Below are 16,623 nucleotides of genomic sequence, written 5' to 3'. Positions count from 1 at the left end.
GGACCGCGCGGTGGGGGGACCGGCATAAAGGAGGGGGAGCAACAATGAACAATTGAGGACTTGGCATGGGGGGACCACTGGGGAGGGGGGGAAGGGAGGGCGGGGGGGGAAACAAAGGAGGAGGGGGAGGGGGGGGGAGAACAAAGGAGGAGTTGGCGGCAGTACTTTGTAACTTTGTTAACGCCATTTACGTGCCAACTATTTGCATACCTTGGGTGAGGAAGCAAAGAATTTCACTGTGCCTTGTCACATGTGACAATAAAGTATTCCAATCCAATCCAGCATTGGGAAGTTTCTGGGTTGACTGACATCACGTGTTTTGTCAGAGACTGACTGGATGTGTTTGTTCGGAACAGTTGCTTAGTGTGACAATGACCGGTCATTCGTTTATACTCTCTGTAAACCTTCCTCTTGTTCCTCGCTCATATTTTCAGATGAAGTTGAAAGTCGAGATTGCAACAGCCTGCCTTTCTCAAAGGAGGAAGTGGATGAGACCGATATGTTACCAACCTTACTGGAACTGGCAGAAGAGGCTAGCGATGTCACATTTTTCCCCAGCGACATCTCTATTTTTGACAGCGACACTTGAAACCAAGGATCCCATCTGATCGACAACTAAAGGGCACCTAGCTTTTTTGCTAGATGGGTGCAATTCTTTGAAACGGTAGAACATTGCATTACAGCTGCAAAGCATAATCTCCTCATTAACGGGCAGCACATTTCTAGACACCGTGTGTTCCTTTAGCTTGCACTTAATGACATTAGAATAGTGAGCAGAATTATCCACGATTCAGTGTCCTAAAAGTGACCTTGCTCTTCCTTTTGACAAAAGCTAACATAATTAGAAAAGAGACAGCTATGTAGTTAAATGGACAGGTCAGCTTCGGGCTGGTAAACTGGCCGCCTTTAGTGACATTTCCATCTCTCTTCCACAAAGTGCTCGCGCCAAGCTATCACTAAATATAAGCAAGGGTAATGATGAACTGAAGCTCTGGTTGACCATATAGGTGAATTGTTCAGGAAAGGGAAAGACATCATAGGAGATTATTTATTATTATCTTTTCCTTATGTTTCTTTGAAACTGCTGGTTTTGGATCGGCACCAGGCATGGGTTTCATGCTGGGTGCGGTTGTGTGATAATGAATATTTAGCATCAGCTGAATGCAACAAGTGCATTGCAAAAGTTGTCTCTGCAGAGACCTTTGACATAGGAACCCTTTGAGTTTTGATTATTTCGGCATTTACCTACCTATTATTTCCAGTCCTGTTCCCGATCTGGTCTGTTCATCCTTCATTTCCAAAAGGGTTTAACTTGCACAATTTCTGGTCCTTATTTTCTTTGTTGCATCATGGCAAAGTACCTGGGAATTTTTTCGTAGCAGGTTAGTTTCTATGGAATAGTCAATGAAATGGGAAAATTAAACAAAAAGTGCAAGGAGTGCCCAGAAGGCTGGTCAGCACTTGTGCATAGTTTGACATGGAAATGTTGAACACAATATTGCCTTACCTGATGATGACAGGCCTGCATTGATTTCCTTATTTTGTATTGAATTCAGAACAATTTTTGAAAGCAGTTGCCAAATGGAGAGGTTTAATAATTAGTTCCACTGTTATTATAACATCTCAGTCTTTGCATTTTTCTCCGCTTTCTACACACAATCGCAAAGCAATCCCATTTTGGATTTCTTCTACTTGTCTAATTGTATTCTTATTCACACTGGCTCTACGGGCTGAACTACACCCAGCCAACTTCAAAAACTCCAAACAATTATTTTGGCTACACAAAAGCCAACAAAATGCTGGAGTAACTCAGCGGGTCAGGCAGCATCTCCGGAGAACATGGATAGGTGACGTTTCAGGTTGAGACCCTTCTTCAGATTATTTTGGCTAGATTATTTTGAAGACAAAATACGAGAATGTTTCCAGGGTTGATGGATTTCAGCTTTAAGATTGGACAGGAGCAGAGGTGGTTGTTCTCCGTGAAGCAGAGACTGCAAGGCGATTCAGCTGAGGTTGACGAGGTCATGATAGGTGTAGATAGAGTAAATCGATGGAATCTGATTCAGGTGGAGGGTGGTTAGAAATCATGGGGACGTGGATTTAAGGTGATGGCAAAAAGATGCAATGGGAAATGTGAGAAAAAACATCTTTTACACATTAAATGTTTGACAATCTACATCTCCGTGGCTGTTAGAGTGGTGAGAACAGGCAGTTTTAAATTACCTTTCAAAACTTAGCCAGCAATCTGACACAACTTTCTGCATTTGAAATATTGTGTGGTACTCCTGATTTATCTAGGTGGCACCCTATTTGGAAAAACCTGCAGGGGAATCACCATTGCAAGGATAATGCTTTACAGATGATCTGAACACATTTGGGAACAGGGAGGCTTCAGCTATGGGTTGACCTGACAGGATGCTGTTTTTATCAACCCTACGTTAAACCATGCAATAGGTCAGGGTTGACGGTATAATCACTACATTGAGAAAAAGAATCACTTTGATCCAAGCCTCTGGAGAAAGTGAAATAAAGTTGGCTGAGAAAAGATTCCTGATACTGACTAAGTTTAGATTCTGGGATTGTGAAGATGTAGTTGTGATGATCATGTAACATGAATGTCTTGTAGCTGAATGGCAAGGTTGATTTTTTTTTTTAGCACACATTGTACACAAACGTACCCTCAGAGGGTGGTGGCTGTGTGGAATGAGCTTCCGGTGGAAGTGGTGGAGGCAGGCTTGATTTTATTATTTAAGAGTAAATTGGATAGGTATATGGATGGGAGGGGATTGGAGGGTTATGGTCTGAGAGCAGGTAGATGAGACTAGGTCAGAGAAAGTGGTCGGCGTGGACTGGTAGGGCCGAACGGGCCTGTTTCCGTGCTGTAATTGTTATATGGTTATATTTATATGGTTATTGACTATTGTCCTATATGGCCCAGTGCCAATAAAAGATATAATGTTTCATGAAGAGCAACTGAAACAGTGTAAAGTTGATATCTTCAAGGGGGAATGAATTGGTGAAAAGAAGGAACGGGTTTAACAATCCCAGGAAAGCATTTCCCATTACAAGGGTCCTTTCAATGTCAATGCAATGTAAATGTTAGGATCGTGTTGAGTTCCTTGAGGGATTTTGAAGCTTCACTCATCCAGATAAGTGGAAATGTTAGAGTGTCCTCTTGTCTGTTAACTGTAAATGTGTACAGTACATTAGTTATTTATGAGGGTCATTGTTAGAACAATTTCACAAACATGCAAGGAAAGATAGACATGAAGTGGTTTATTTCTTTTAAAAAAAATCCCTTTACCTTGTCATTATATTTGAAAAGATTACTGGTTAAGAAGACCACAAAGAGAAAGGAAAGCATACAAAGGAATTTAACACTAGGGTACCATGCCAGCCTTTGCAAGTCCAAATGCATCAACTTGCACCTGTCATTGTGACCCTTTTTGCGCAGAGAGAATTTTGCACATACCCAGTAAATGTACACTTGATTTAAAATGAAATCTTGATTTTATTAGAAGTATGCTGCACTTTCATAATGGTGTTTTAAATGCACACCTTTTGATTCCACTCAGCTAGTTTGGAATAATGCCAGAGGGGGTATCTCAGCAGTTAATAAGAGCATCACAGATCGCATGTTAGATGGTGATGTCTTTGCCTTTATAGTATCAACTCTGGTGTCCATTTATATTCTTCATGACCGAAATTAACAATGCTAATTGTCACTTCTACTGTATTCATTGCATGTTTTCGATTCAATGTGAATATTAAGATTCTAGTTTCAACGTTCATTTTTGATGTTGATTTTTGTCCCCTCACCCCACCAGAAAAAAAGAGAAATAGGTGTATATTGGGAAGTCTTAGTTTTCCTTGCAGCAATAGTTTATTACAGATATTGATGTAAGAGAAATGAAACACTTATTTGGAAGTCCTTTGGGTAATGTTTTGCCCTTCACCATATTGACCTGCACTTGGAGGCAGCACTGTATATTTATGTGCTTGATGCTAATTCAAGGAATGTATTGAGAGTTGTTGCAGTCACCTCTTCGTAATGCCCAAAAGATAAATTAATTTATTTTGGGGAGCAAACTTCCATTGGTACCACAGTGTCAATGTTGGGGCTTCCACCTTGGTATAAAGCTCTGTGCATTGTCAATCTGTTCTTGGTTAAAACTAATCACACAATAAATAATGGCCTAATGTGCATGTGTTTGATGGTGGTCGAGGTAGTGTACTATTGACTGTTTCTGCTGTGGGCCGAATGCTAAACTCATGAGTTCCTGAGACCTAATGCTGTGGATGTTACTGAACAACATCAAATGGAGGCAGTGATTAGTTTTATTTATTAGACGTGTGGAAGGCGTGGTAATTGTACATTGCAGGGCCATCGGCCCCCAGCTAATTGAAGACTCGGGACCACTGGGTGACAGCAAAGTGGTAGTGGTGTGGAGTTTGGTGGTCAGAGGGGATGGTGGAACCATGGGGAGGAGGAATTGAGGGGTAAAAGGTAAGTATTGACGTTGCTAGAGTGGGGTCTCAGACTAGCCCCTAGTGAGACCGCACCTGGAGTACTGTGTGCAGTTTTGGTCTCCAAATTTGAGGAAGGATATTCTTGCTATTGAGGGCGTGCAGCGTAGGTTTACTAGGTTAATTCCCAGAATGGCGGGACTGTCATATGTTGAAAGACTGGAGCGACTAGGCTTGTATACACTGGAATTTAGAAGGGTGAGAGGGGATCTTATCGAAACGTATAAGATTATTAAGGGGTTGGACACATTAGAGGCAGGAAACATGTTCCCAATGTTGGGGGAGTCCAGAACCAGGGGCCACAGTTTAAGAATAAGGGGTAGGCCATTTAGAACAGAGATGAGGAAAAACTTTTTCAGTCAGAGAGTTGTGAATCTGTGGAATTCTCTGCCTCAGAGGGCAGTGGAGGCCAATTCTCTGAATACATTCAAGAGAGAGCTAGATAGAGCTCTTAAGGATAGCGGAGTCAGGGGGTATGGGGAGAAAGTAGAAACAGGGTGCTGATTGAGAATGATCAGCCATGATCACATAGAATGGCGGTGCTGGCTCGAAGGGCCAAATGGCCTACTCCTGCACCTATTGTCTATTGTGAAGACCTAACTTATACCAAATGAAGCTTATTCCTGCAACGAGGGCAGCATGGCGGCGCAGGGGTAGAGTTGCTGCCTTACAGCGCAAGTGACCCGTGTTCGATCCTAACTACGGCTGCTGTCTGTATGGAGTTTGGACGTTCTTCCTGTGACTGCGTGGGGTTTCTCTGGGTACTGCAGTTTCCTCCTTCGCTCCAAAGAAGTACAGATTTGTAGGTTAACTGGCTTTGGTTTAAAAAATTTTTTTTTATCCCTAGTGTGTAAGAAAATGGTAGCGTACGGGGTGATCACTGGCCAGTGCAGACTCGGTGGGCTGCTGGGCCTGTTTCTACGCTGTATCTCTAAAGTATAACCTCTAAAGTCTATCTTCACTTTAACTAAAGTACAAATGATGAAAACTAAAATTCACCTTTATGTATTAGATGATCAAAGGTAATTTGTTCTCAAAAGTGTTCAGTCAGGATTAAGTGACACAAAATTGTCTTCATGTTGGCAGCAGATGTCAATTCATTTTGAATGTTAATTTGGGAATTTCTGCTTACACATCACTGGCACAATGAGAGTTTTTGATTTGAGGTTGCCTTGGAGCACAACAGATAGACCTTTCCTCTGCATCTGGCCGTGCTAATCTGACCTACCTGAGCTTCCTGCTGTTAGTCAACGTCCATTCCTACATCTATTTTTCTAATTAATTTTTAGAAAGTTAATGACTGGATGCAGTGGGGAGGTGGGGAGAGAATATATTCCCCTATTTCATTATGCTGCCTACCCTGATTTTTGAATTTATTGGAAAAGTGTAAACTACTGCCTTGCATTTTTTATTAGAAGCTGAATACAAGTCATATTTCTAAGAGTTTTGATGAATTACTAACAACACTCTCCTTATAGAAAAGTGATGTTAGAGAAGCACAAGGTGGGGTTATAGTTCACGATTTAAGCCCTCAATTCTTAGACTAACACACAACCACCAAGTAATTAAGCATTTAAATGACACTTACGAAAGGTTTAACCGATTTTGTTGTTGCTCGAAATATGGCATATTTTTTTGATAGGTCCTTTGTGGTCTTTTCACTAATGCATAGGAACTATTTTGTCTTTTGCTTATATCTTGATGTGTAAATAAGATTTGTTTCTTAGGACTTTTTTTTAAGAAAGTGTGTGGTTTTGTACAGAAAAGTCTGAAGAAATGTTTAAGGAATCAATTTTGCACACTTAATGCTGTTCACATGCACTACGCTAACACAATAATGGAGAGATTTAACTCCATGTTATGAAATGTTTGATATTAAGTATATTTCTTACAGTGGCTATGTATTAATAAATGCATTGTAAAATTTCAGTTGCATATCTTGTTTGCTACTTGTGAAGTATGTTTCTTTAATTCAATGGGCAATGTTACTGCCATTGTGCAGAACATTGTTCTTTCATGCCAGTGAAGGCTTTGAGAACTCTCCACTGCCACGGATACATAGTGAAGTCCCCTTATCTCCAGATGAGGTACAGTGGTTTGTGAGAGTCTGTCTGCGTATTTGGTTCATATGCTGGTGAACATGCAAGATATATTGACTCAAGATCTGTCACCACACTTTGCGGCTGGATTCCGTACACACTACCATGGTGCAGCTCATTCTTGCTGGCTTTCACCAGCAACATGCCGAGGAATTGCCCAGGATCGATGATTCCATTGACGATTCCATTGACGATTCCATTGACAATTCCATTGATGATTCCAGTGGCGATTTCGGGCCCACGGAACTCGAGCGGGTCATGCAACATCCGTGCGGGGAAAGGAATTGTCGACGCTTCTGTTCAATACTTTGCCTCGAGACTGAGTGTAGAGAGGGAAGGCCAGCGTGGAGAAAGGAGGGGTGAGGTAGGGGGAGGAGCAGTGAAGGATGACCGAGAGACAGAGCCAGTGTGGGAGGGGTGAACGTGGTAGAGGGCTAGATGGGTGATAGGTGGAAGAAGGAACTACAGATGCTGGTTTAAATCAGATAGACACAAAAAACTGGAATAACGCAGCGGGACAGGCAGCATTTCTGGAGCGAAGGAATGGGTGACGTTTCGGGTCGAGACCCTTCTTCAGACAGAGGGGTCTCGACCCAAAACATCACACTCCGTCTCTCCAGAGATGCTGCCTGTCCCACTGAGTTACTCCAGCTTTTTGTGTCTATCTTTGATTTAAACCAGCATCTGTAGTTCTACGAGTGATAGGTGAAAGCAGACAAAGAGGAGAGAAAGGGCAGATGGAGCCAGGAGGGGTGGCGGGAGGGTGAAAGTGGACACAGTTACATGAAGATTATAAGCAGGAACACAAAGCTACCAGTGCAAGAATATGACTAGTATGGAAAGGATAAGGGGAAACTTTAGGGGAGAGGTGAAGGGCAAATGGAGTGGGCAGGCAAGTTGGTGAGTAGTAGGTGGAACCAGGACGGGGTGGCGCAGTGGTAGAGCTGCTGCCTTACAGTGCCAGAGACCCGGATTTGATCCTGACTATGGGTGTTGTCTGTATGGAGTTTGCGCATTCTCCCAGTGTGTTTTCTCCGGGTGCTCCGGTTTCCTCCCACATTCCAAATCCGTGCAGATTAATTTATATTCAGCTATTCATATTTGTTTTGGTATTGTGTATACATTAAACTCATTCACAAGTTAAATAACTGAATACAGTCACCCACTGGACTGTCTTCCATCGTCACCCCTCCTTGGTCCAGCCACCACTGTCTCACCCCTCCCCTCTCTGCACTGGATACCTTACTAGTGGATAACAGTGACGAGTGGAGTTCCGCAAGAGTCGGTGCTGGGGCCACTACTCTTCACGTTGTTTATTAATGATTTGGATGAGGGGATTGAAGGCTTTGTGGCAAAGTTTGTGGATGACACGAAAATAGGTGGAAGGGCAGGTAGTGTAGAGAAAGCAGGGACTCTGCAGAAGGACTTGGACAGGTTGGGAGAGTGGGAAGAGAAGTGGCAGATGGAATATAGTGCAGCAAAGTGTGGAGTCATGCATTTTGGTTGCAGGAATAAAGGCGTAGACTATTTTCTAAATGGGGTGAGAATCCAGAAATTGGAGGTGCAGAAGGACTTGGGAGTGCTGGTGCAGGATTCACAAAAAGTTAATCTGGAAGTTGAATCAGTAGTAAAGAAAGCAAACTCAATGCCAGCATTTATTTCAAGAGGGGTTGTATACAAAAACAGGGATGTAATGTTGAGGGTCTATAAGGCGCTGGTAAGGCCGCATTTGGAATATTGTGAACAATTTTGGGCACCATCTCTGAGGACGGCGAGGGTCCAGAGGAGGTTTACAAGAATGTTCCCAGGAATGAGTAGATTAACCTATGATGAATGTTTGTTGGCACTGGGCTTGTACGTGCTGGAGTTTAGAAGAATGAAGGGGGACCTCAGTGAAATATACAGAATAGTGAAAGGCTTTGATAGAGTGGATGTGGAGAGGATGTTTCTACCAGTGGGAGAGACTAGGACTAGAGGTCATTTCATATATACAGCGCGGAAACAGGCCTTTTCGGCCCACCAAGTCCGCGCCGCCCAGCGATCCCCGCACACTAACACTATCAACACTATCCTACACACACTAGGGACAATTTTTACATTTACCCAGTCAATTAACCTACATACCTGTACGTCTTTGGAGTGTGGGAGGAAACCGAAGATCTCGGAGAAAACCCACGCAGGTCACGGGGAGAACGTACAAACTCCTTACAGTACAGCACCCGTAGTCAGGATCGAACCTGAGTCTCCGGCGCTGCATTCGCTGTAAAGCAGCAACTCTACCGCTGGGCTACCGCTACCGTCATAGCGTCAGAATTAAAGGATGTTCTTTTAAGAAGGAGAAATTTCTTTAGTCAGAGGGTGGTGAATCTGTGGAATTCTTTTCCCAGAAGGCTGTAGTGGCCATCAGTGGATATTTTTTAGGTAGAGTCAGATAGATTCTTGATTAGTTCAGGTGTCAGAGGTTATGGGGAGAAGGCAGGAGAATGGGATTAGGAGGGAAAGATAGATCAGTCATGATTGAATGATATAGTAGACTTGATGGGCTGAATGGCCTGATTCTACTCCTATCACTTATGACTTTACCGCCATGGGTGAGTGCGGCAGACTTGGTGGCCATTTCAAAGCCAGTGCAGTCACACTGCACTGATTGATTGATCGATCGATACTTTGTTATCACATGTGACAGTGAAAGTCTTTGTTTTGCCAAAGAGTCGCCAAAGTTACAAAGTGTTCAGTGTAGTCCCCAAATGTTCCTTTTTGTTCTCGGCAGCTCCCCCTTGCCAGGCCCCTCATTGTTCTTTCCGTGCCAGTAGAATAATTTAATATATTTTCTCTTACAAAATATGGAAGAACAATCCACAACCAGGCACGGGGCCAATTATTCCTCAACAAAAGGGCACTCTGATCAGTTACAGTAATGCCCAGTACTCTAGCTACAACTAGCCATTGAAACACATGCCAGGCTTTGTTTTCATGTTTTAAGGTTGGACACTGATTTTATTATTGTTTATTTTTACATTCTACTATTCATATTTGCTTTGGTATTGGTAAAAAGCGTTAAATTCATTTTGCAAGTTAAATAATTGAATAGTGTTAGGGAGCTTTATTGTGTGCTGGATGGAGTTGCAGATAGTCACACAGTGTGGAAACAGGCCCTTCGGCCCAACTTGCCCACACCAACCAACATGCCTCATCTACATTAATCCCACCTGCCTGCATTCAGCCCATATCCCTCTTAACCTGTCCTATACATGTACCTGTCCAATTGTTTCTTGAACGTTGCAGTAATCCCTGCCTCAACTACCTCCTCTGGAACCTTGTTCCATACACCCACCACCCTTTGTGTGAAAAGGTCACCCCTCAGGATCCTATTAAATCTTTCCCCCTTAACCTTAAACCTATGTCCTCTGGTTCTCGATCCCCCTACTCTGGGCGAGAGACTCTGCGTCTCTACTGATCTAATGATTAATGTTAGAGCAATGCAGCAAAAAAAATAGTTCCTCTTTTTGTGGATATTTGCTCATCACCACCATCTTTATTTTCCATTTCTCCCACTTTCTGTGTTATTTTACCTGTCTTCTGACTAGTGTTTTATTTACAGGTGATTTACTGGAAACAGACTGAATCCTCACAGCAACGTTCCCTCTTTGTCACCAGGTGGCTCTGTAACACGTCTTTGAAATCACCTTGCTATCTCAATGCCCAGTCATTGTATGGCCCTCTCTGCAGGGCTAGAGGGGCGCACTGGAGTAAATAAGAGCTGGCCCATGATGTCCATTGAGATTGCCCAGGAGAGGCTCGCAACAGCAGTTAACGCCACATTTGTATTCTGTTGTGAATTGCACATACGTTAAAAGAACTGATGAATTATTTAGGAAGCAACTGCAGATGGTGGTTCTTACTGAAGATAGGCACAGAATGCTGGTATCACAAAATGCTGGAGTAACTCAGCAGGCCAAGCAGCATCTAGGAGAGAAGGAATGGGTGACGTTTCGGGTCGAGACCCTTCTTCAGACTGATGTCAGGGGGGCGGGACAAAGAGGGGGTGGGCCTAACCGGAAATTGGAGGAACAGCACCTCGTATTTCGCTTGGTCAGCTTGCAGCCCAACTGTATGAACATTGACATCTCCAACTTTAGATAGTTCCTCTGTCTCTCTTTTCCCCCTTCCCAGTTCTCCCACTGTCTTCCTGTCTCCACCTATATCCTTTCTTTGTCCCACCCCCCTGACATCAGTCTGATGAAGGGTCTCGACCCAAAACGTCACCCATTCCCTCTCTCCTAGATGCTGCCTGACCTGCTGAGTTACTCCAGCATTTTGTGATACCTTCGATTTGTACCAGCATCGGCAGTTATTTTCCTACATTTAGAATGCTGGAGTAACTCCATGGGTCAGGCAGCAAATCTGGAGAAAAGGAATAGATGATGTTGATGGTGAAGGGTTGTGATCCTTCTTCAGACGTTCTTGAGTTTGTTTGATTGATGGAAAGATAACAGACCATTCATCAGACAGCGAGGCAGGTAACAGAGGATGTAGATGGTAACTGCAATACAAAGTGTTTTGACTCGGAGAGGTTTGCTTATGATCTGTCAGAATAATGTCTTGCAACACATTGCACCACTTTTCTTGTTCTCCCCTTTCCCGTGCATGTATCTCCTCCAATTGTAGTGCCACTGAAAGTACAACTTCTACCTCCTCCCAGGTCTGAAGAAGGGTTCCAACCCAAAACGTCACCTAATCCTTTTCTCCAGAGATGCTACCAGACCCACATTTCACACCTGCTGTCAGAACCAGCATAAACCACACTCAGCTGCTGTCTGTTTCCAATTGAAATGATTTCACTGAGATGCAAACTCACTGTGGAGCCATAATCCACTCGTACTGTCACCCCTCCCGCTGCTACGTGAAGCTTCAGTGTAAATCTACACAACTCTAATTATTGCTGCAAGGAAAACCTTCTGCAATGTTACTCGGTTAATTGGAGCCTGGTGTCTCTGGAGACCTCAGGAAGACTTCCAGCTATCGGCCTGCCCCTATACTGCCAATAGCCTCTGTTACAACTTCCTCATTTTCACTTCACCTCCCCCTCCTCTCCCACAACTAGCTGGTAGGTTCTGATCAAATTGAAACAGGTGACTAAATTAAAAATATTCACAGCAATCAATTGGGGGCGGCACAGTGGCACAACGGCAGAGTTGCTGCCTTACAGCGCCAGAGACCTGGGTTTGGTCCTGACCATGTGGGCTTTCTCCTTGATCTCTGGTTTCACTCCCACACTCCAAAGAGGTTTGTAGACTAATTGGCTTGGTGTAATTGTAAATTGTACCTGGTGTAGGATAGTGTTAGTGTGCAGGGGTCACTGGTCGGCGTGGACTCGGTGGGCTGAAGGGCCTGTTTCCGCGCTGCATCAAAACTGAACTAAACTAACCAATCGTGAATTTTCAGCTTCCAATATAGAAGCGGTCGGTGCCTGTGATAAATGCCATTGATCGGCTTTACTGCGATTTACTTTATTGGCCTTCAGCATCTTGTGTAGAAGTTAAGCACCTCCCGAGACTCCCCAATTCTATTGTGCACACCAAGGATAAAAGATGCTGCCTGTCCCGCTGAGTTACTTCAGCATTTTCTCTCTATCTTCGGTTTAAACCAGCATCTGCAGTTCCTTCCTGCACAAGGAAACTAATAATCTTTTTTGAACATTCTTCATCGTGCAGTAAAACCATGACTGTTCCTCCGCTTCAAAATCACCTTGTGCCTATTCCCACATCTCCTGATTTCCTTAGTGTCCAAAGGTTTGTTCGTCTTTGCATTGAGTGAACAACTGACATCCTCAGAGTTTTTGGATCGAGGATCCCAAAGATTTACAAGCCTGTGAGCAAAGGAATTTCTCATTACATTAATCCCAAATGCTCGATCCCTTACCCTGAGACTTTGTCCCTGTGTTCTGATACGGTAATCAAAGGAAGGGTGGGGATGATGAATGACTAACAAATACCAGCTCGTGGAGCACACGGCAGGATGATTAAACGAGTCATTTCCAAAGTCAATAATAAAGGACAAGGCAGAGGAATAGGAGAGGGTACAGACTGCTAATTAGGATGGAGCTGGTGGATACTCAAGCTGCTGTCTTGTCAATGTCTGAAAGTTTAGATGCAGGCAAGCTGGTCCCAGTAGCAAAATAACTAATAAGCAGGTGTTATAAATTTGCTATTGACAAACAGACCAGCATACGATAAAGGGAATTTCTTTAATGCCAGAAAATGCTATGATTTGAATAGCTTATCCTGGAGATCTGGTGCAACCAGACTCAATATCAGCTTCCAAAATGGAATTGGATAAATCCCTGAAGGGAAAAGAAATTGCAAAGGGATCAGGGCTCCCTGGATATTTGCCCCAAATGCCAACACCCTCAGTGTGATGCCATTAATGACTGAATGTCAAAGGCTTAATTGTGTCTGGGTTTACTTTCTTAGATTCCTCAACTTGTGTGGTTGTAGTTTGCGTTTTGAGAAGCATATATATAGAGTCTGATTATGTGAGGTGTCAGGGGTTATGGGGAGAAGTTGAGAGAATAGGGTTGAGAAGGAAAGATAGATCAGCCATGATTGACTTGATGGGCCGAATGGCCTAATTCTGCTCCTATCTCTTATGAACGTATTATTGCACCGAATATGTGAAAATACATATATGCAGAGTGATTCATAATATTTATCAGTATATCTTCTCCACCCTGGGGACTGTTCATGGGCTTCACACTCGTCTAACTGTAGGGTGTATATTGAGGTAAAAGGGAGTGGTGTTCTAATTATTTTCTTTTAGAATGACTCATATTTGCTCTCCTGACTAAAAAGGTTTCAAGTGCTGCCTGACACAGTTTCGTTGTAAACCACAGTCAGGACTCCTTTACGTAAAATGCAAGGTCTGAGTCACTCTCCACAAAGAACAAAATTCATTGAGCTAATTCTTAAATTGTCCATGTTTATAAATTTGAAGCTTTAGCTTTGAGTGCTTGATATGTAATTTGTTTGCCTTTATGGACGGCACAGTGGTGCAGCAGTAGAGTAGTGGTAGAGCAGCAGAGCGCCAGAGACCCGGGTTCGATCCTGACTACGGCTGCTGTCTGTATGGAGTTTGTACCTTCCCGTGACCTGCGTGGGTTTTCTCCAGATGCTCCGGTTTCCTCCCACACTCCAAAGATGTACTGGTTTGTAGGGTTAATTGGCTTGGTAAAATTGTCCCTAGAGTGTGCAGGATAGTGTTAGTGTGCGGGGGGTATGCTGGTCGGCACGGACTCGGCGGGCTGAAGGGCCTGTTACCATTCTATATCTCTAAACTAAACCTATTACTGGAATCCGTTCACTCTCTCCAAAATATCCACAACTCCTTTAGAAATCTCATGAAAACTGAACGCCCTCCAGAATCGTACCGCCACAGTGTCTTACAGCAGAAGAACAGGTCTTTTGGTTAGAGTGTTCATGCCAACCACCATGAAGTTACTGACTGATCCAATTTTCTGCACTTGTCCTGTTGCCTTCCAATCATGGTTTTTCAAGTGTTAATCTTAAATATTGTGAGAGCACCTTCCTTTACCACTCCCCCAGGCAGTGCGTACCAGACTCAAACCACTCTTTCCTTGAAAAAAATATTCCTCCGATCCTACCTCTTGCCTTAAACTCTTGCCACCTGGTTATACCCACCTCAGCTAAAGGGAAACATTTCTCACTATCAACCCTACCTATACCCTGCATTATTTTATCAAACTCAGTCAGATTATCCCTCTGCCTTCTCTTCAGGCTGGCTCGGAAAAGCAGCCAATATAATCAAAGACTTGACCCACCCCAACCATTCCTCCTTCTCCCTGTTCTCATCGGGCAGAAGGTACAGGAGCTTGAAAACACACACCACCAAACTCATCAGCAACCATTCCCCTCTGTTATCAGGCTTCTGAACAATCCTTCCATAAGCTAGGGAATTGTCCAATTCTACCTCATTGAGGACATTAGACTTTGGCTATGGAACTGATGCGCTCCAATGCTGAGCATTATATTCTGCACTCCGCATCTTACCCTTTGCTCTATCTACTATACTTGAAGTTGTAGAAATTATACTTGAGATTATTTATGTACAGTTATCTACTCTGATTGGATAGCATGCAAATCAAAACTTTTCACTGTACCTCAGTACAACAACAATAATAAATCTAAACCTAAACTTCCAAGTAAAACAAATCCAAGCTATAGAGTAAATAAAAATGCACCATTCTGCAGCTGATGACCTTCCTCTTCACAAGGATTAAGAGGGGCGGCACGGTGGCGCAGCAGTAGAGTTGCTGCTTTACAGCGCTTGCAGCGCCGGAGACCCAGGTTCGATCCCGACTATGGGTGCTGTCTGTACGGAGTTTGCACGTTTGCCCCGTGACCTTGTGGGTTTTCTCCGAGATCTTTGGTTTCATCCCACACTCCAAAGATGTACAGGTTTGTAGGTTAATTGGCTTGCGTTTGTATACTTGGTATAAGTGTAAATTGTCCCTAGTGTGTGTAGGCTTGTGTTAATATGCGGGGATCGCTGGTCGGTACGGACTCGGTGGGTCGAAGGGCCTGTATCCGTGCTGCATCTCTAAACTAAACTAAACTTGACCAGCAGCAGCAGCTGGGCAGCAAGACCGCTAGACATAAAGGTCTTATCCCCATTCTTTACATTTCAGAACTAAAGATTCTTGGCCATGAATAAGGCATTAGATATCAGCAGAAATAAGGTGAAGATGAGACATTCTCTATGATAACTTCCATTTGAATCACACCCCAACTGTGCCACCCCATGGTGGAATCGTACCCCATGCAGAGCCACATGCCAGTTGTGCTAGAATCCTGCAGAACCAGAGTAAAGTGAATCCATACTTCAACAGTTCTATGCTTTGTTAGTATCACAACCTTGTGGAATAATACTCCAGCAAACCATACCCCAGAAACCCCACACCTCATTCATATTACCCCACAGCAATAAACTACTATGCCACCGACTGCAAATTGATCCTTGTCTATGTAGAACTTTAACTGGTAGTACTCTATCCTACTAGACCTATACTCTTATAGACAATAGGTGCAGGAGTAGGCCATTCGGCCCTTCGAGCCAGCACCGCCATTCAATGTGATCATGGCTCTTGTGGAACCATACATGCATAGTTCCATCTCACCATAGCACCATGTTCCATCTGCTTTTGGGGAGAACAAGAAATGCAGACCAGGTTGGTACAGCATGGAATTGCTTAATTTTAATCTTACTGTAGATCTGCGGCTGGGTGGCAGAAGTAAGCCAAGGTCCCTACTCCTTTTCAACTCTTGAAACATGATGAGAGTTTTATATAGTGTTATATTGTGTTATTTGTATTATAAAGTGTTAGTAGTTTAATTGTGTAATATATAGTGCAGTATTATATAGGGTTAGTAATTTCTGTGTAGTATCATATAGTGTTAGTGGTTTTATTGTATTGTAGGGACATACGGATTAGCGGGGGGGTCTCGAACCCTCGGTTGGGCTAACGAGGCACGAGATGCGGGAGCACGGGATATAGTTGTGTCTGGCGACCAGCTGGAAAGATGAGATTAGATTATTATACCTAGTTAAGTAGTGTGTGTCCAAAAGCTGCAGTCTGTTTGCAAATACCTTCGAATAAAGACTTTGAACAAAGACGCTCGTTGTGGACTCACTACATTGGTGACCCGAACGCGAAGAAAACACGCAGCATGTCGCAGGTGGGAGCGAGCGCGGGCGAGGTTCACCTACCGCCGTTCTGGGCCCATCAGCCGCACCTGTGGTTCGTACAGACGGAATCACAGTTCCACATTAAAAAGGCAGATAACGAACTGGAGAAGTTCCACCACCTGGTGAGCTGTCTGCAGGCGGAGGTGGCGGCGAGGGTCAGTCAGTATCTGACCAGTCCACCCCAAACGGAGCAGTACGTGGGGCTCAAGAGGCTCCTACTGAAGAAATTCGGCTG

General features: G+C 43.7%; 1 protein-coding gene across 1 annotated transcript in view; it reads left to right on the top strand.

The window, feature by feature from the left end:
• LOC144600288 (uncharacterized) overlaps positions 1-6,421 on the top strand; it is a 38,508-nt gene extending 32,087 nt beyond the window's left edge. The window contains exon 16 of the mRNA XM_078411853.1: positions 435-6,421. Coding sequence (XP_078267979.1) covers positions 435-589 — 155 coding nt within the window. The 3' untranslated portion in view covers positions 590-6,421. The remainder of the gene's footprint in view (positions 1-434) is intronic.
• Positions 6,422-16,623: the final 10,202 nt, after the last annotated feature.

Source organism: Rhinoraja longicauda, chromosome 15 (assembly GCF_053455715.1).
Source record: "Rhinoraja longicauda isolate Sanriku21f chromosome 15, sRhiLon1.1, whole genome shotgun sequence".
Lineage (NCBI taxonomy): Eukaryota > Metazoa > Chordata > Chondrichthyes > Rajiformes > Arhynchobatidae > Rhinoraja > Rhinoraja longicauda.
This window is presented reverse-complemented; position numbering and strand designations above follow the sequence as displayed.